This window comes from Gymnoscopelus microlampas (genome assembly GCF_963454915.1).
Source record: "Gymnoscopelus microlampas genome assembly, chromosome: 4".
In the NCBI taxonomy this organism is placed as follows: domain Eukaryota; kingdom Metazoa; phylum Chordata; class Actinopteri; order Myctophiformes; family Myctophidae; genus Gymnoscopelus; species Gymnoscopelus microlampas.
Genome location: NC_139941.1, coordinates 59,745,290 through 59,764,232, shown reverse-complemented (window position 1 = coordinate 59,764,232; position 18,943 = coordinate 59,745,290). Strand labels below are relative to the sequence as shown.

Below are 18,943 nucleotides of genomic sequence, written 5' to 3'. Positions count from 1 at the left end.
CTTGCCTAGAAACCCTACAACAACACATCAAACAAATACTTAATCAGAGCCCCTTCAATTTGGACTTTTTTTAAGTTAAAACAATTACAGTAGCACTGAGGATTTTACTGTGTATAAATTCTACGTCCGTTGTCGAGAGAGAGACAGTGGCACATACCTCATCAGGGTTTTTGCTGGCGATACGGGATGCAATGACGTGGCCGCGAGGGGAGGGGGCCGTGACCAGACCTTCAAAGTCAATGGGACAATCACCCCAGGGCTGGACCGACCCCATATAACATCCTAATGTCTTTGATACGGTACAGAGGGATTCCAATGGAAATCTGACAGGAGAGTATTAACATGTTCAACTTGAAGCTCTTCTCTGGACAGTGAAATACGGAACAAATATCAGTTAAATATAACGGTGACCGAATGGTTAAATATGCACACTCTTTGAGTTACACATGGATAATCTAGAACGGGGTGCACCACAGAGCACATATATGCGGCAGGCTGGGTGGCCTACCCAGGGCTATGTACTGTATTAGGCCTGTCACAATTATTGTATAATCACCTGATAGAAACTATTTTAGCTAGTTGCAATTATTTTGCATAAATCATTAGAATAGTGTCTATTCATCTGTATAAAAATAGTTGGCTAAAACTAACAGAAATGTCATATTTACATCATCATTACATTACATCATTCACCAGCTAAACTGTCATATTTGCTCTCACTCGGAATAAGAGCATCTGCTAAATGCCTACATTTTAAGATACGTTTTGTCATCCAATACCTTGTTCTGCCCCTCCTCTGGTGCCACTGCCTGAAGCTGGTACTCTCCACAGCATGAAATTTCAGGCTGGTTGTCTTCCAGAACAGGGACCCTTCATGAGAGAATTGGAGAGTCAAGTCAAGACAAAAATGAATTAAAAAAATAAGGTGCTCATAGTTATACTGCCACAACTTTCAGCCATTTGCATTACAACATGACGACCTTGCAGGATTCTGCAAAGGCTAAAATCTTACTTACATAGCATGTTATATAGACAGGTGCCAGGCCATTGTTGACCTGGCATCCTAGTATAGTGTGTATAGTTTCAATGCAGGCCTATGATAGGTTCTGGGTTTACGTATGTAATAGTTATTATGATATTATTGGTTTACTTATGTGTTACTTTATTATTAGATTACTATTTATATGTATTTGATGTATTATCTTGTGTCCTTGATTACTGTAAGTCGCTCTGGATTTAGAGTGTCTGCTAAATGCCTAAACTGTAAACATAGATTTCATTTATCGCAAATTAAATTGTAATTTAAAAAGACTTTTACCTGTTGTTCCCTCACAGTCGACGAACTGGTTGCCCTGTGCGTCCGTGATGACATAGTCATCAAGATTGCCTTGGGCAATCTTCACCTTTTGGGTGATAATAGGAACAACTGTCTCCTCCTCGGTTAGTCTCAACATGACCACGGTGTTGGGTTTCAGCTTGTCATTTTGAATTTCAGAGATAAGGATTGAACTGTAAAACAAACAGAACCTAAAGCAACCTGAATGCACCTCTGATTTCTCCCATACAACACTTTCCTGTACGGTACTTCCTAAAACACCAACATATTCCACCACATGTACACTACCTGGAGTTTTTCCGGTGATGTCCCCCACTTTGACATTAGCGCTCATGTGCAGCAGCGTCTCCAGCAGCTGGTCAGACCACCTCCGGTCGGCCACCATCTTTGGAGGTCAGCTTGGGCACATGGAGGGGGGGCAGAAAGGCCATTTGATTTGGGCACGCATTTTCTCAGCCTTCAGGGAAGAGAATATTACAGAACAAAAAAAATCATGTTATTGTTACATGAATATGCATCTGCATTACAACACTTCAAATTTATTCTGTGTCATATTATGTTTCCACAGCCATTAGTAATTGGGAAAAATGTCCAGGCCCTAATGCGTAAACAAATGAAATTGGAATGGCTATTTAGCAATATTCATGTTATATACACCTGCAAGTTGAAACTAAAGCCAGTGCTAGTGCTTCCGAGGCAATTCTTAACCATGCTAATGACACAGTCCTGTGCTCAGTTGGCCCAACAATCATTTTGTTTTAAAGTCACAAGCCTTCAGAATACTAAACCTTGTATTAAACGCCTACAAAAAGAAGGTCATGTGGTTTTGCAGGAAGAAATCTGCTCCCCTCAGAGTACCACAAAGGACATATCAAAGCTTGTAGTAGATACAGCTTACAAATACCGTGGTTTCTGGTTAACTAGCATTCTGTCCTCAATACACTTAAACCCCTTTCCAACTGTACAAAAGCTCCACTAACATCTAGCTTTTCTCTTTACTGGTAAAGGTTACAATCAGCTCCTGGGACATAATGACTAGTAGGTACAGTATTTATTCGCGCCGATCGGCAGTGATGAAAACATAATTCCCACTAGACAATCAAATCTTTGACCCTTCTCCGGCATGTTGCTATGGGAGAGCTTCTCCTGATTCGATGGGAAGAGGGAATATGGAGACCATAGGCTCTATAGTGTGAGTATTTCACTCTATACTAACAGCCATAATCATTTCAATCCAATGTCATGCCCCCCACCGGCCAAAGTCTATGGAACACTCATTTCTGCTTATTAAGAACAAATTTAACATATAATTATACCCTGGTTTAATGAAGAAGACACGTTAAAGACACTGACCCACCTTGAGCCTGTAGTTCTCATTCTTCAGTTGTTTGACGCAGAGTCTCTGAGAGAGAGTGTCAGCAGTGGAGAGTCCAACACCTGCACCCGACACCATGCCTGCTGTGGGGATAAGAGATATTATTTAATATCAGCACAATACCTGGAAAAAGACTGAAAAATAGAAGTAATGCTTTTTGGGTTATGCAAAAACATTGTGTTGACATGAGTTCGTTCAACGAAATCCAGTGTACATCTAGGAATTAAGTATTGATAATCTTTGGCATGCAAGAGCAAAACAGACAAGAATAGACAACAACTACAGCATGAAGTGACAGAAGCCAGTATGATTTCAGTGTGCAGGTATCTTTTTGTTTTTCTGTAAGTTATAAGGAGGTGCAGAGACGGAAAGGAAACAAGATACATAGACACACACAAAGAGGCGACAGAGATGGAATCAGCGGGTGTTAGGGTCACGTAGGGGTTTAATCAGCACCTGGGTCTGACTTCATCTTTCACCACATAACTAAGTTTAAAGTATTTCAAAGTATAATTTTGTACTGTATGTGGCAAACAAAAAAAATGTTATGGAGCAGACTGATACTAAACATCAGAGAAGAAGATATCTCCAAAATGCTTAAAAATCACTTCCATCAGTGGCAATAAAGATGTCACAATTTGTGAAAGTTTATTCTATTCAAAAGGTTTTACAGCAGCAGAGCACCTATTACTTACTTTAAGTGTGTATTCCAGTGTTGCATTTACTTATAGTCATGGCTTGTACTGTATATGGATGAATATTTGAGAATTACGTACATTTACCTTCAGTCAATTATGAGTGGTGTGTATATTGAGACAATAGGCCTTGAGCCTATATGTGATTGTGTTACAATTACTGCAGCTCACATGCAAGTGCATGTTTTGAGAAAAAATCCTACTTCTTTCTTTTTGAGCAGTGTCTGGGTCTTATCTAGTCACGTCTGTATCTCTCCACACGTTCATCTGCGTCTTTCGATGAGCTGTCCAGCTTCTTCTCAAGTGCACGCTGGCCTCGCTCGGCACCTCTCACTGGAAATCACAATATCACCTCTATTTATTTACACTTCCTTTTTAAACCACTCTTCTAAAGTTCTGTATTAGTATGGATTGGATCCAGACACTATAGTTGGGATCACAATGACACTTTATCTTTTATGACAGACTGAACACTTCAGGACGTTACTTCACTTATCCGATTACAAATTCCTGTGGACTGAGGGTCCACTCATACAAAACACTTGTATATATTGTGTAGTGAGTGCCATACAAGTCCCACTTGACAACTTAAGCTAATGGTCAGGTGATTAAACTAATTAAAACACAAATTCACATTGAAACACAATTTTTAACCACAGACTGTCCCTACCTTCATCTTAAGTGACTTCTTAAAGCTCCTCTGTCCTCCAGCTTCATACCAAGACCCTCTGCATCACTGATCTCTGCTCTCAGAGCTGCTGCGATCAGCTCCGCTGGTGTAGGGTTCTGGGAAATGAAAAAAACATCATCAAACTAAAACTGTGTTGAAAAACAAGGCAGGCCCTGCTTCAGTTAGAGTAATTACATGATGCAAAACTGAAGGGGAAGCCATGTTGAACACAGCGTGTGTTAGAACAAGTACAAGTGTACATTAGGTAGTAACCATGGATTAGTGACTTAACAAATGCCTAACACATACTGTAAAAGAAAAAACATTGTCCATGTCTGGCTTCCATTTTCAATACTACCACTTTAAACAGCTTCTACCTCAATAGTACCCTGTTGAATATATAGTGAATATACATAAATGTTGTTCAAATTACTTGGTTCTAAGTAGTCATACTCTCCCTCTGCTGTGATGCCGGGCACGTCTGTTAACGGCGGATCTTCTTACAGAACTGTCTGATGTCACTACGGGAAGTCTCCAGGTCCTTCAGCAGGACAGCCAGATCTGCATATGGTGTCATTTTAGATGTTTTTGCTATAACCATTATTTTATACTTTTGGTTATTTTTAAAGAAACCTTTTTTTAACTTAAATCTTTGCTTCTGGGGATTCTACAAATGTCTTCTAAATCCTAACCTTATTTTTCTTTGAAACTTATGCTGCTATAATAGCAGTGCTTCTCAAACTTCTTTCATGTCAAGGAGCCCCAAAATGATATGTATTTGTCCCCATCTCAAAATATTTTGTTCCAGGGCAGCCCCCCCCCAGAAGCAAAGATTAGAGTAAAAAAGAAAAGTGTGTGTGTGTGAAGCAGATGCACAAGCTCGTAGCGCAGCACTCGGTGTCGCACTATGAGCTTGTATATCTGCTATTTTTGAATAGCCAAAGACACCCGTAAAATGACACAGATGCATTCCCGGTCTTAACGGGTTAAACACACTTACAGTAACTGTGCTTTGCGTATGACTACATATACAGTGAGTACCCTCATAATATTTGATGGCCTTGGTTTGTGGCTTCAGGTTAACGGTCTCATCCAGCTGGTCTTTGTGCAGCAGGTCAATGAGGAAGTCCAGGGAGCGTCCATGAACGCTCATCTCAGGGTACAGAGACCCAATCGTCTTATACACCTCCACACTGCACTGGACCAGAGGCCTGACAAACAAACGCACATGCACGCACACAAAGATTGAGTATACATCTTGGACTGAAATTTGGTACATTGTTGTTATTCCCCAGGGAACAGGTGGCACTTTTAATAGTCATATTAATGAACTCGAAGTGTAAGTAAAAGGTATTCAGCATTTCAGCTAATGTTGCTAACCACTGGACCAATCAGTGCCAAACCTTGTGTGCACACTGCCAGTACCTATTTTCCATACGTTTTCTACTTTGTGGGGGAAAAAGGATTTAAAGTCTAAGGGCTGCGATTATGCTGAAACCTTGCCCAAATCCTGAGTCATACATCAGAGATCCAGATCCACATTGGAGCCACGTCGTTTCTATGTGGATCCCACAGAGACTTCACAATTTCGATGTATATACTTATATATACACACTATACTTTTGTGGGCATTGGAGGAATACACATTACTAGGGTAGTTACAAATTTGGAATGGACAATCCACCATCTCAATGTGTCCTTAAATGAGAGTTGTGTCATTAAAAGGTTGGGTGAATTTACACACTGCACAGACAAATGACACTTTATAGCTGATTGTAACTTTGAACAACTTTCTGGGTATGTAACCAGGATAAATGATTTTTCATTTATTGACTGAAATGTGCACACACAGTCATAGTAGAGACAGTGCAATGGACTGACTGAGGAGATATTGCTATGATACAAATAACTTCTAAGCCATTGACTGACTAAGACAATATTATACACATACCACATTGACCGTTGTCTTCTTTTACAGCTCGTTTCGTCTGGTTCCAAACTGAAGAGAGATGAGAATAAAAGCTACAGGCTGCAATCTTTTTACAACACAGTATCAGAGAAGATTCAGGGACGTCGGGCTCTAAGTATAAAGGCATAAATAGAAGGGCTTTCCATCGTAGTCTGGTGGCGCGCAGTGTTGCCAGTCTGCGTATTACAAGCCACGTTAGCCTTGTTTTTCCATTGAAGTTACTTGAAAATAATGGTAGTTACGGAAAATTCTGCTGTGAGCTTGCAGATCAGCTAATTTTAAATAGCCGACGTTTGAAGTGGCCTAGCTGTAGTTTACAACCCTCGTAAACGTATTTACGATTCTGACGTCTTCAATCTACAATAGTTGTAGGGTTCACCCCCCAATGGCCAGCTGTACTTTCTGCACTATGCCCTGCAAAGTACTTCAAACGTGTACAAATTGAAAATATAGGTGCTTACAGCAAAGCCCCAAACGTTAACGACTCCTACGGCATAGTACTTATCCCCGTAGAGGTATATCTTTCAATAAAGAAGTCTTTTAATCCAGCTTGTGTAGGAATCTCCTCGTAGATTGAAGACGTCAGAATCGTAAATACGTCTACGAGGGTTGTAAACTACAGCTAGAAGTGGCCTATAGTTGCTTCTTTTGGGCTTGTTTTCACTGATGTTTGCTTATTTCTCTCGCAAAAACACCGGTGGCGCGACGTTCAATAATGTTACCATTACGATTACTGAAACTGGGGTATGATGACGATCATGGGAATATTCCATCGAAATGTAAAATTGGCAACTAATTCGCTACCACAGACGAACGTTCGCATCAGCCCAGTTGTTTAATACATACAGTCTGCAGATTGAAGATAGCATTAGCAACATTTCTCTAGCGTGCCAATTGCTAAGCTAACTACCTAGCTAACAGCAGCGTCGCTTTGGCAAATGCAATGCATAAACCAACACTGAAACAACAACCGAACCACTACACGCATTGTAAATGAAATAATAACACACCGGTTTCGGTACGACATTTCGCTCCCCTCCGACGTGGATCTGGTGATAGAAAAACAATGGCGACTCATTCTGAGAGCCAGGGATCAGATGACGTACGTGACGTGAGTACGTACGTGACGCTGCTGTCAAATTATTGGAGCACAAATAATATACTAATATTCATTAAATAAGTAAAGGATTGCTCACTTAAAGTTTGAAATGTGTTCAGATAACTCAGACTGTATAAATGTCTATATAATTTATGCAAATTGAGAAAGGTGGCATGACTGCACCACGTTAACAGGTTAATTTCTAGACATCACATGGCCTTAGAAGGAAAGTTATTGTCTTTTCCTGTCTGGGGAATAAATAGAATTGTGCAAAATATACACACACATTTATATATTCTTTAAAAGTCTTATGTTATACCCTTTGTGTACAAAGTTAGAATCAAATTATTGCATATAATGGATACAAGAAAATGCACATAAACCTACTGTGCATAAGGAAAAAGCAATGACACCCCCCCCCCCCCCCACCCTCCCCATACCATAATTGTTAATCCAAGTTGACCAATTATGCACATTAAAATACACAACTGAAACAAACAATATCCAAACAGTACTTTTATTATGCATACTGCTCAATGTGAGAAAACTCCATGTGAGAAAACTTTGAATGTGAGCAAACAGACAGCAAGACATTTCCTTCAAATATGACAGAAGAACGGAAGACAATTCTTCCTAATACTAGATGCAAAGACACCATCTTCTTCAGTGGAAATGTTGACTGCAACAACTTGCATCATTTGGAACATAAAATAAATATGGGCAAAATAACAATAGAAAAACAGCCAGCGGCTGGACTCCATTATGAGGCAGTACAGAGAGTGAAGCCATATTGGCAGAGATTTGAAATAACTAGAGTGCTACAACGAAGGGAGGGGTCTCTTTCACAGGCATGATGAAACATTTTGGCAATGAGTTAATGTCTGTCCCATGGCACCTCGCCTAAGAATCACACACAAGCACAGGTATAAAGATCCACCTCTTACAATCTTCTGCAACAATTACTATACTATATGCAAAAGTAGTAGATTCACTTTCAGTATGTCAGTAAGACTAAGGTCAAATGGTTTACAAATAATCAATAAAGTTGGAAAGTAGGAAAAGACAATGAGTAGAGCAATGTTTAGTTTGGTAGAACTTATTTGACACAATCTAAACGCCTTATGGTGGTAAACCCCACCAATGTGGTACTCCACATGGGTTAAAACAAATCTTCACTATTTTGGCCAACAATATTTGACTGAGGTTTGATGTTCAAGCCAATAAATATAAACTATGTTGAGCACACAATGGCAATCTCTCTCTCTCACACACTCACTCACTCTCTCTCTCTCTCTCTCTCTCTCTCTCACTCTCTGTGCAGCGTTCCATTAAAGACTTCATCAGTCCTCTGAAGCGGGACTGCCAGCCATCTGGGAGGGACAGGCTAGGCTCCGGCCAGTGAATTAGATCAGCTATGATGTCATGCTCTGGCCCCCCCACTGTAGCCCAGCACCCCCACCCCTGGAACCAGCGGCTCACACACATGCATGCGCACGCACGCACGCACGCACGCACGCACACACACACACACACACACACACACACACACACACACACACACACACACACACACACACACACACACAATCTGACAATATGTATTGCCAGGGAGAGACCCTCCATAGGCCACAGCCCATACATACAATACTTTCAAAAATATTCAAAATCAGTCACATTCTTTTCTTTTCTGGATCCCCCTCAAGGACCACTGCGGGTCCCCGGACCCCACCTTGAGAACCACTGATCTACTCAATAGACCGGAAAAAGTCCAGGGCCAGAGACAGGCCACGGACCTCAGTGTACTGTGGACCTGCAGCGTCACACTGGGGGCAAGCCATATTTTCTGCAATGCAGTCACTGCAACCGACCAGGCGTCTGCAGCAGGAGGACAGCATGGGCTGTGTCATTGTTTCTGTTTAGAAAAAGAAAGAAAAAATACACCCAAGAAAAACACACATTTTATGATTTATCATTGATATTATACACACATTTTCAGTGTCCACACCATAACTGGTGTGGACTAGTGTAGGTGGACAAATGTCCGTCTTGTGACATGATGTCATCAATAGATAACATTTTTGTTTGATAAAAAGTTGGGTTTGAAAATCAGAGATTTATCTATGCTAGTATGGATAGCTGACTCCATTCATATTTTTTGAATGATTTTTGATTCTCTTTGTGTTATTTCTTGAAAAGCAAAGTTTTAACATTGTTTTTACTTGTCTTTCTCAATCCATCATTCCTTCTTTTAGGTAAAAATGTTATATACAGTCAATATATTGTAACCGTTCAAGACAATTGTCACAACACTAATTCAAATACTATATTGGATTATTACTGTGTTACAGATGCAAAATGGAAACAATACCTGTGCAGAGCAGACAGGAAAATGCCTGTTTGACAACCAGTGGTGCCTGTGGTTCCACCAGCTCCTGTGTAGCAGACACTACATCTGCTATTTTTAGAGTGAGCTGCTGCAGACCTTCAGCTCCATCAACAAGGTCTCCCACATGCTGCCTCAGGGACTGTAGTTCAGACGGCTCAGTTGTGGAACTGAAACATTTCACAAATCATTATCAGATCAAGTTTAAGCTTTGAGAACAAGCATTCTGGAGTGGAGAACAGGTGAAGCAGGATTATAGTGCATACTTAAGCACTTGACAGACTTAATGCTGCTGTGAAAAAATGAAAATACAAGCTTAGGCCTACTGCATGCCTTATGGTTTAAGTTGCATTGTAGCCCTAATTGCACAGCCATCAGTTTGTAAGCAAGGAAAATAAATAGCCCTGATATTAGACATAGAGGATTAATTTATCTTATTGAGTGACTCTAATTCAACAGCTAAAAACTATCACAGTAGCTCTCACTCTCGATAAAGGAACTGTTAATTCCCAAATTTAAGATATATTTTTTTACAATACCTGGCTCTCTGTCTGTCACGCCACTCCCTGAAGGCCGTTTCCTCCACTGCCTGCACTTTTCTGGCATTTTGCATCCAGTAGCTGGACCCTACATTGAGAGTAATGCAGAGTCAAGATACCACATTTAAGAAGGTGCTCATTTACTAATGACACAAATTTCAGATCATTTTATTTACAACATTCAGTAATGCATATATGAGCACAAATGGCATTTTAAATACATCTATTAGAGGGGAAAAAAATACCTTTTGACCCTTCAGAGTCCCTTATTTCAATCCCCTGCGAGTCGGTGAGGATGAAATTGTTGAGGCCTCCTATGGCCGACTTCACTTTCTCGCAAAGTATTGCCACTTCTGCTTCGGCCTCAAAGAATCTTATCTGTGCAGAAGTCACAATCTGCAGTCCGCCATTCACCACCTCACATACCTGTACAGTCCTGTAAAACATACAAAAGACAAGGTAAGACATAACATGAAGTCTACAATGCTCATGGAGCATGCATGCATTGTGTGTGTGTGTGTGTGTGTGTGTGTGTGTGTGTGTGTGTGTGTGTGTGTGTGTGTGTGTGTGTGTGTGTGTGTGTGTGTGTGTGTGTGTGTGTGTGTGTGTGTGTGTGCGGAAGGCGGGGGGGGCATTGAGCTCAAGCTTAGAAGCCAGAGCTATGGCAGCCCTCTACAGATGCAGATAGGCTGAGTTATTCTTCACCACACCTGAAGCACTGTCACATCATTTGACGTCTCTTAGCTAGTCTTCCTGCTTGTCCCATAAAGACGGAGATCAATTCAGCAATGTGAGCTTGTAGATCGGCTATTTTCACTATTTTAAAATGTTTTTCAAATGAGAAAAATGCCTTATAAGATATCACATAAGACTGACGGCAAAATAGGACCCTGAAGCTATGAAAAATGGTTGGCCTGGTCTGATAGCTTCAAAGGATATTCTAAAAATAGGCATACTTAAGCATTTCAACTCATCTCCATACTTTTGAAATGGACGTGGTGTGGTCACTGCCACTGGTCTTGGAACCAATGGGGAAGGGGAAGCAGGCTGTGGTGCTCGGAAGGCAAACGTCCGAGATGGACCTGCTCCATCTCGGACGTTTGCTGTGGGTCCTGTTGGAGGTGTCGCATCCACAGCGGTCCCCTGGACCTCGTAATGTGCGTCCTCCTCCAAGTCAAACCCACGGAAAACGCCTTCTCTTGGGAAAATTACGTTATTTGCCGCGTCGGACAGGTGGAGGCCAGCTGTGTTGACCTAGAAGAAGAATTTTGCAATTATTAACACTACATTGTGCATTGTCTTTTGTCAAGTGTTAAATCCCTCTGTATTACATTTCCAATAGTAGGCAAGTTTTGGCCCGTAGGGCAGGAGCCCAGCTAGATGTATAAGTACATCCAAACAGCCATGATGTACAAGCACACCCCCTGAACATGACGCTAGTATGACACATGAACTTACCCATCCGTCCCAAGCAAGGAGGCATTGTGTAACCAAGGTAACCAGGTAACCATGGTAACCAGACAACCAGCCTGTCAATCATTCAATCATCCTTTCAAAATCCTTTTGTCTCTGTCTCATTCCTTGGGTTTTACACACATTGAGCTCTCCACCGAACCTAGTATCTAAAGCAGTCAATTTATCCATTCTAATAGCCGTTATCCTTGGCTACATTATTAACCATTATTATTACAATTGGGCCCTTTTTTTACTGTCTCCTATGACCCGCGACTTAACCACAACCTCCCAATGTCAGGGCGGACTTCTAATCACAAGGACACTGAGCTGTTTGTTCAATTAAAAGTGTTCATACCAGCGCTCTCTAACCAGCAGCTCTTCTTCCAAAATGCTCTAAAAGATTACCTTCAGATGACTGCAATTCGAAACTGGCCCCTGTCATAACCTAACCCCCCCCCCCCCCCCTTTTTGAACTTTTACTGTACATGTTTTAGGTTTTGATATTTTTAATTTCTGATCTGATTATATGATCAGCATAGTAGTGTATATCTGTCTGACATTTAATGTCACTATGAATTGAGTACAAAAGGACCCCAATTGAAACAAGCCATTGTGCTTTCTTGTTTTTTTTTATCTATTTAGTTGACCTTGTATTAGAACTAGAGTCCTGCAGGGCCGCCAGAGCCCGCCCACGGCCCGGCCCGGCCCGGCTTGGGCTGATTCTGTATTTGACAAACGGGCCTAGGGCCGGGCTCGGGCTCACAGAACATTGCGTGCGTGGGGTGGGTATTTGGGGCGTGCGTGGGGTGGGTATTTGGGGCGTGGGGTGGGTATTTGGGGCGTGCGTGGGGTGGGTATTTGGGGCGTGCGTGGGGTGGGTATTTGGGGCGTGCGTGGGGTGGGTATTTGGGGCGTGCGTGGGGTGGGTATTTGGGGCGTGCGTGGGGTGGGTATTTGGGGCGTGCGTGGGGTGGGTATTTGGGGCGTGGGGTGGGTATTTGGGGCGTGGGGTGGGTATTTGGGGCGTGCGTGGGGTGGGTATTTGGGGCGTGCGTGGGGTGGGTATTTGGGGCGTGGGGTGGGTATTTGGGGCGTGCGTGGGGTGGGTATTTGGGGCGTGCGTGGGGTGGGTATTTGGGGCGTGCGTGGGGTGGGTATTTGGGGCGTGGGGTGGGTATTTGGGGCGTGCGTGGGGTGGGTATTTGGGGCGTGCGTGGGGTGGGTATTTGGGGCGTGCGTGGGGTGGGTATTTGGGGCGTGCGTGGGGTGGGTATTTGGGGCGTGGGGTGGGTATTTGGGGCGTGCGTGGGGTGGGTATTTGGGGCGTGCGTGGGGTGGGTATTTGGGGCGTGCGTGGGGTGGGTATTTGGGGCGTGCGTGGGGTGGGTATTTGGGGCGTGCGTGGGGTGGGTATTTGGGGCGTGCGTGGGGTGGGTATTTGGGGCGTGGGGTGGGTATTTGGGGCGTGCGTGGGGTGGGTATTTGGGGTGTGCGTGGGGTGGGTATTTGGGGCGTGCGTGGGGTGGGTATTTGGGGCGTGCGTGGGGTGGGTATTTGGGGCGTGGGGTGGGTATTTGGGCCGTGCGTGGGGTGGGTATTTGGGGCGTGCGTGGGGTGGGTATTTGGGGCGTGCGTGGGGTGGGTATTTGGGGCGTGGGGTGGGTATTTGGGGCGTGCGTGGGGTGGGTATTTGGGGCGTGCGTGGGGTGGGTATTTGGGGCGTGCGTGGGGTGGGTATTTGGGGCGTGCGTGGGGTGGGTATTTGGGGCGTGGGGTGGGTATTTGGGGCGTGCGTGGGGTGGGTATTTGGGGCGTGCGTGGGGTGGGTATTTGGGGCGTGCGTGGGGTGGGTATTTGGGGCGTGCGTGGGGTGGGTATTTGGGGCGTGCGTGGGGTGGGTATTTGGGGCGTGCGTGGGGTGGGTATTTGGGGCGTGCGTGGGGTGGGTATTTGGGGCGTGGGGTGGGTATTTGGGGCGTGCGTGGGGTGGGTATTTGGGGCGTGGGGTGGGTATTTGGGGCGTGCGTGGGGTGGGTATTTGGGGCGTGCGTGGGGTGGGTATTTGGGGCGTGCGTGGGGTGGGTATTAGGGGCGTGCGTGGGGTGGGTATTTGGGGCGTGGGGTGGGTATTTGGGGCGTGCGTGGGGTCGGTATTTGGGGCGTGCGTGGGGTGGGTATTTGGGGCATGCGTGGGGTGGGTATTTGGGGCGTGCGTGGGGTGGGTATTTGGGGCGTGGGGTGGGTATTTGGGGCGTGCGTGGGGTGGGTATTTGGGGCGTGCGTGGGGTGGGTATTTGGGGCGTGCGTGGGGTGGGTATTTGGGGCGTGGGGTGGGTATTTGGGGCGTGCGTGGGGTGGGTATTTGGGGCGTGCGTGGGGTGGGTATTTGGGGCGTGCGTGGGGTGGGTATTTGGGGCGTGCGTGGGGTGGGTATTTGGGGCGTGGGGTGGGTATTTGGGGCGTGCGTGGGGTGGGTATTTGGGGCGTGCGTGGGGTGGGTATTTGGGGCGTGCGTGGGGTGGGTATTTGGGGCGTGCGTGGGGTGGGTATTTGGGGCGTGGGGTGGGTATTTGGGGCGTGCGTGGGTGGGTATTTGGGGCGTGCGTGGGGTGGGTATTTGGGGCGTGCGTGGGGTGGGTATTTGGGGCGTGGGGTGGGTATTTGGGGCGTGCGTGGGGTGGGTATTTGGGGCGTGCGTGGGGTGGGTATTTGGGGCGTGCGTGGGGTGGGTATTTGGGCGTGCGTGGGCGTGGGGTGGTATTTGGGGCGTGGGGTGGGTATTTGGGGCGTGCGTGGGGTGGGTATTTGGGGCGTGCGTGGGGTGGGTATTTGGGGCGTGCGTGGGGTGGGTATTTGGGGCGTGCGTGGGGTGGGTATTTGGGCGTGGGTGGGTATTTGGGCGTGCGTGGGGTGGGTATTTGGGGCGTGCGTGGGGTGGGTATTTGGGGCGTGCGTGGGGTGGGTATTTGGGGCGTGGGGTGGGTATTTGGGGCGTGCGTGGGTGGGGGTATTTGGGGCGTGCGTGGGGTGGGTATTTGGGGCGTGCGTGGGGTGGGTATTTGGGGCGTGCGTGGGGGTGGGTATTTGGGGCGTGGGGTGGTATTTGGGGCGTGCGTGGGTGGGTATTTGGGGCGTGCGTGGGGTGGGTATTTGGGCGGTGCGTTGGGCGTGGGGTGGGTATTTGGGGCGTGGGGTGGGTATTTGGGGCGTGCGTGGGTGGGTATTTGGGGCGCGTGGGGTGGGTATTTGGGGCGTGCGTGGGGTGGGTATTTGGGGCGTGGGGTGGGTATTTGGGGCGTGCGTGGGGTGGGTATTTGGGGCGTGCGTGGGTGGGTATTTGGGGCGTGCGTTGGGGTGGGTATTTGGGGCGTGCGTGGGTGGGTATTTGGGGCGTGGGGTGGGTATTTGGGGCGTGCGTGGGGTGGGTATTTGGGGCGTGCGTGGGGTGGGTATTGGGGCGTGGGGGTGGGTATTTGGGCGTGCGTGGTGGTATTGGGCGTGGGGTGGGTATTTGGGGCGTGCGTGGGGTGGGTATTTGGGGCGTGCGTGGGGTGGGTATTTGGGGCGTGCGTGGGGTGGGTATTTGGGGCGTGGGGTGGGTATTTGGGGCGTGCGTGGGGTGGGTATTTGGGGCGTGCGTGGGGTGGGTATTTGGGGCGTGCGTGGGTGGTATTTGGGGCGTGGGGTGGGTATTTGGGGCGTGCGTGGGTGGGTATTTGGGGCGTGCGTGGGGTGGGTATTTGGGGCGTGCGTGGGGTGGGTATTTGGGGCGTGCGTGGGGTGGGTATTTGGGGCGTGGGTGGGTATTTGGGGCGTGCGTGGGGTGGGTATTTGGGGCGTGCGTGGGGTGGGTATTTGGGGCGTGCGTGGGGTGGGTATTTGGGGGTGCGTGGGGTGGGTATTTGGGGCGTGCGTGGGTGGGTATTTGGGCGTGCGTGGGGTGGGTATTTGGGGCGTGCGTGGGGTGGGTATTTGGGGGCGTGCGTGGGTGGGTAATTTGGGGCGTGGGGGGTGGGTATTTGGGGCGTGCGTGGGGTGGGTATTTGGGGCGTGCGTGGGGTGGGTATTTGGGGCGTGCGTGGGGTGGGTATTTGGGGCGTGCGTGGGTGGGTATTTGGGGCGTGGGGTGGGTATTTGGGGCGTGCGTGGGGTGGGTATTTGGGGCGTGCGTGGGGTGGGTATTTGGGGCGTGCGTGGGGTGGGTATTTGGGGCGTGGGGTGGGTATTTGGGGCGTGCGTGGGGTGGGTATTTGGGGCGTGCGTGGGGTGGGTATTTGGGGCGTGCGTGGGGTGGGTATTTGGGCGTGCGTGGGGTGGGTATTTGGGCGTGGGGTGGGTATTTGGGGCGTGCGTGGGGGTGGGTATTTGGGGCGTGCGTGGGGTGGGTATTTGGGGCGTGCGTGGGGTGGGTATTTGGGGCGTGCGTGGGTGGGTATTTGGGGCGTCGGGGTGGGTATTTGGGGCGTGCGTGGGGTGGGTATTTGGGGCGTGCGTGGGGTGGGTATTTGGGGCGTGCGTGGGGTGGGTATTTGGGGCGTGGGGTGGGTATTTGGGGCGTTGCGTGGGGTGGGTATTTGGGGCGTGCGTGGGGTGGGTATTTGGGGCGTGCGTGGGGTGGGTATTTGGGGCGTGCGTGGGGTGGGTATTTGGGGCGTGGGGTGGGTATTTGGGGCGTGCGTGGGGTGGGTATTTGGGGCGTGCGTGGGGGGTATTTGGGGCTGTGCGTGGGTGGGTATTGGGGCGTGTGGTGGGATTTGGGCGTGCGTGGGGTGGGTATTTGGGGCGTGGGGTGGGTATTTGGGGCGTGCGTGGGGTGGGTATTTGGGGCGTGCGTGGGGTGGGTATTTGGGGCGTGCGTGGGGTGGGTATTTGGGGCGTTGGCGTGTGGGGTGGGTATTTGGGGCGTGCGTGGGGTGGGTATTTGGGGCGTGCGTGGGGTGGGTATTTGGGGCGTGGGGTGGGTATTTGGGCGTGCGTGGTGGGTATTTGGGGCGTGCGTGGGGTGGGTATTTGGGGCGTGGGGTGGGTATTTGGGCGTGCGTGGGGTGGGTATTTGGGGCGTGCGTGGGGTGGTATTTGGGGCGTGCGTGGGGTGGGTATTTGGGGCGTGCGTGGGGTGGGTATTTGGGGCGTGCGGGGGTGGGTATTTGGGGCGTGCGTGGGGTGGGTATTTGGGGCCGTGGGGTGGGTATTTGGGGCGTGCGTGGTGGGGTGGGTATTTGGGGCGTGCGTGGGTGGGTATTTGGGGGCGTGGGGGTGGGTATTTGGGCGTGCGTGGGGTGGGTATTTGGGGCGTGCGTGGGGTGGGTATTTGGGGCGTGCGTGGGGTGGGTATTTGGGGCGTGGGGTGGGTATTTGGGGCGTGCGTGGGGTGGGTATTTGGGGCGTGCGTGGGTTGGCGTCGGGGTGGGTATTTGGGGCGTGCGTGGGGTGGGTATTTGGGGCGTGCGTGGGGTGGGTATTTGGGGCGTGCGTGGGGTGGGTATTTGGGGCGTGCGTGGGGTGGGTATTTGGGGCGTGCGTGGGGTGGGTATTTGGGGCGTGGGTGGGTATTTGGGCGTGCGTGGGGTGGGTATTTGGGGCGTGCGTGGGGTGGGTATTTGGGGCGTGCGTGGGGTGGGTATTTGGGGCGTGGGGTGGGTATTTGGGGCGTGCGTGGGGTGGGTATTTGGGGCGTGCGTGGGGTGGGTATTTGGGGCGTGCGTGGGGTGGGTATTTGGGGCGTGGTGTGGGTATTTGGGGCGTGGGGGTGGGTATTTGGGGCGTGCGATGGGGTGGGGTATTTGGGGCGTGCGTGGGGTGGGTATTTGGGGCGTGCGTGGGGTGGGTATTTGGGGCGTGCGTGGGGTGGGTATTTGGGGCGTGGGGGGTGGGTATTTGGGGCGTGCGTGGGGTGGGTATTGGGGCGTGCGTGGGGTGGGTATTTGGGGCGTGCGTGGGGTGGGTATTTGGGGCGTGGGGTGGGTATTTGGGGCGTGCGTGGGGTGGGTATTTGGGGCGTGCGTGGGGTGGGTATTTGGGGCGTGCGTGGGGTGGGTATTTGGGGCGTGCGTGGGGTGGGTATTTGGGGCGTGGGGTGGGTATTTGGGGCGTGCGTGGGGTGGGTATTTGGGGCGTGCGTGGGGTGGGTATTTGGGGCGTGGGTGGGTATTTGGGGCGTGCGTGGGGTGGGTATTTGGGGCGTGCGTGGGGTGGGTATTTGGGGCGTGCGTGGGGTGGGTATTTGGGGCGTGGAGTGGGTATTTGGGGCGTGCGTGGGGTGGGTATTTGGGGCGTGCGTGGGGTGGGTATTTGGGGCGTGCGTGGGGTGGGTATTTGGGGCGTGCGTGGGGTGGGTATTTGGGGCGTGCGTGGGGTGGGTATTTGGGGCGTGCGTGGGGTGGGTATTTGGGGCGTGGGGTGGGTATTTGGGGCGTGCGTGGGGTGGGTATTTGGGGCGTGCGTGGGGTGGGTATTTGGGGCGTGCGTGGGGTGGGTATTTGGGGCTGGGGTGGGTATTTGGGGCGTGCGTGGGGTGGGTATTTGGGGCGTGCGTGGGGTGGGTATTTGGGCGTGCGGGGTGGGTATTTGGGGCGTGCGTGGGGTGGGTATTTGGGCGTGGGGTGGGTATTTGGGGCGTGCGTGGGGTGGGTATTTGGGGCGTGCGCGGGGTGGGTATTTGGGGCGTGCGTGGGTGGGTGGGTATTTGGGGCGTGCGTGGGGTGGGTATTTGGGGCGTGCGTGGGGTGGGTATTTGGGGCGTGCGTGGGGTGGGTATTTGGGGCGTGCGTGGGGTGGGTATTTGGGGCGTGGGGTGGGTATTTGGGGCGTGCGTGGGGTGGGTATTTGGGGCGTGCGTGGGGGTGGGTATTTGGGGCGTGCGTGGGGTGGGTATTTGGGGCGTGCGTGGGGTGGGTATTTGGGGCGTGGGGTTGGGTATTTGGGGCGTGCGTGGGGTGGGTATTTGGGGCGTGCGTGGGGTGGGTATTTGGGGCGTGCGTGGGGTGGGTATTGGGGCGTGCGTGGGGTGGGTATTTGGGGCGTGGGTGGGTATTTGGGGCGTGCGTGGGGTGGGTATTTGGGGCGTGCGTGGGGTGGGTATTTGGGGCGTGCGTGGGGTGGGTATTTGGGGCTTGGGGTGGGTATTTGGGGCGTGCGTGGGTGGTATTTGGGGCGTGCGTGGGGTGGGTATTTGGGGCGTGCGTGGGGTGGGTATTTGGGGCGTGCGTGGGGTGGGTATTTGGGGCGTGCGTGGGGTGGGTATTTGGGGCGTGCGTGGGGTGGGTATTTGGGGCGTGCGTGGGTGGGTATTTTGGGGCGTGGGGTGGGTATTTGGGGCGTGCGTGGGGTGGGTATTTGGGGCGTGCGTGGGGTGGGTATTTGGGGCGTGGGGTGGGTATTTGGGGCGTGGTGGGTGGGTATTTGGGGCGTGCGTGGGGGTGG

General features: G+C 50.0%; 1 protein-coding gene across 3 annotated transcripts; it reads right to left on the bottom strand.

Annotated features, from left to right (window-relative positions):
- Positions 1-162: 162 nt before the first annotated feature.
- On the bottom strand, positions 163-7,147 carry LOC311042936 (dynactin subunit 1-like). Of its 3 annotated transcripts, none has more exons than XM_084054040.1 (11): positions 7,056-7,147; positions 6,028-6,075; positions 5,077-5,287; positions 4,510-4,637; positions 4,077-4,192; positions 3,610-3,739; positions 2,694-2,794; positions 1,625-1,793; positions 1,319-1,509; positions 780-870; positions 163-323 (listed from the first exon to the last, which is right to left on the bottom strand). In XM_084054040.1, the coding sequence occupies exons 1-4, from the start codon at positions 7,121-7,123 to the stop codon at positions 4,620-4,622; spliced, it is 345 nt and encodes a 114-aa protein (XP_083910166.1). In that variant the 5' UTR covers positions 7,124-7,147; the 3' UTR covers positions 163-323; positions 780-870; positions 1,319-1,509; positions 1,625-1,793; positions 2,694-2,794; positions 3,610-3,739; positions 4,077-4,192; positions 4,510-4,619. The 3 variants fall into 3 exon arrangements, with proteins under 3 accessions (XP_083910166.1, XP_083910165.1, XP_083910167.1); XM_084054039.1 differs by having other exon boundaries at positions 5,118-5,287; XM_084054041.1 differs by having other exon boundaries at positions 163-364; positions 4,510-5,287.
- Between the last annotated feature and the right edge of the window lie 11,796 nt (positions 7,148-18,943).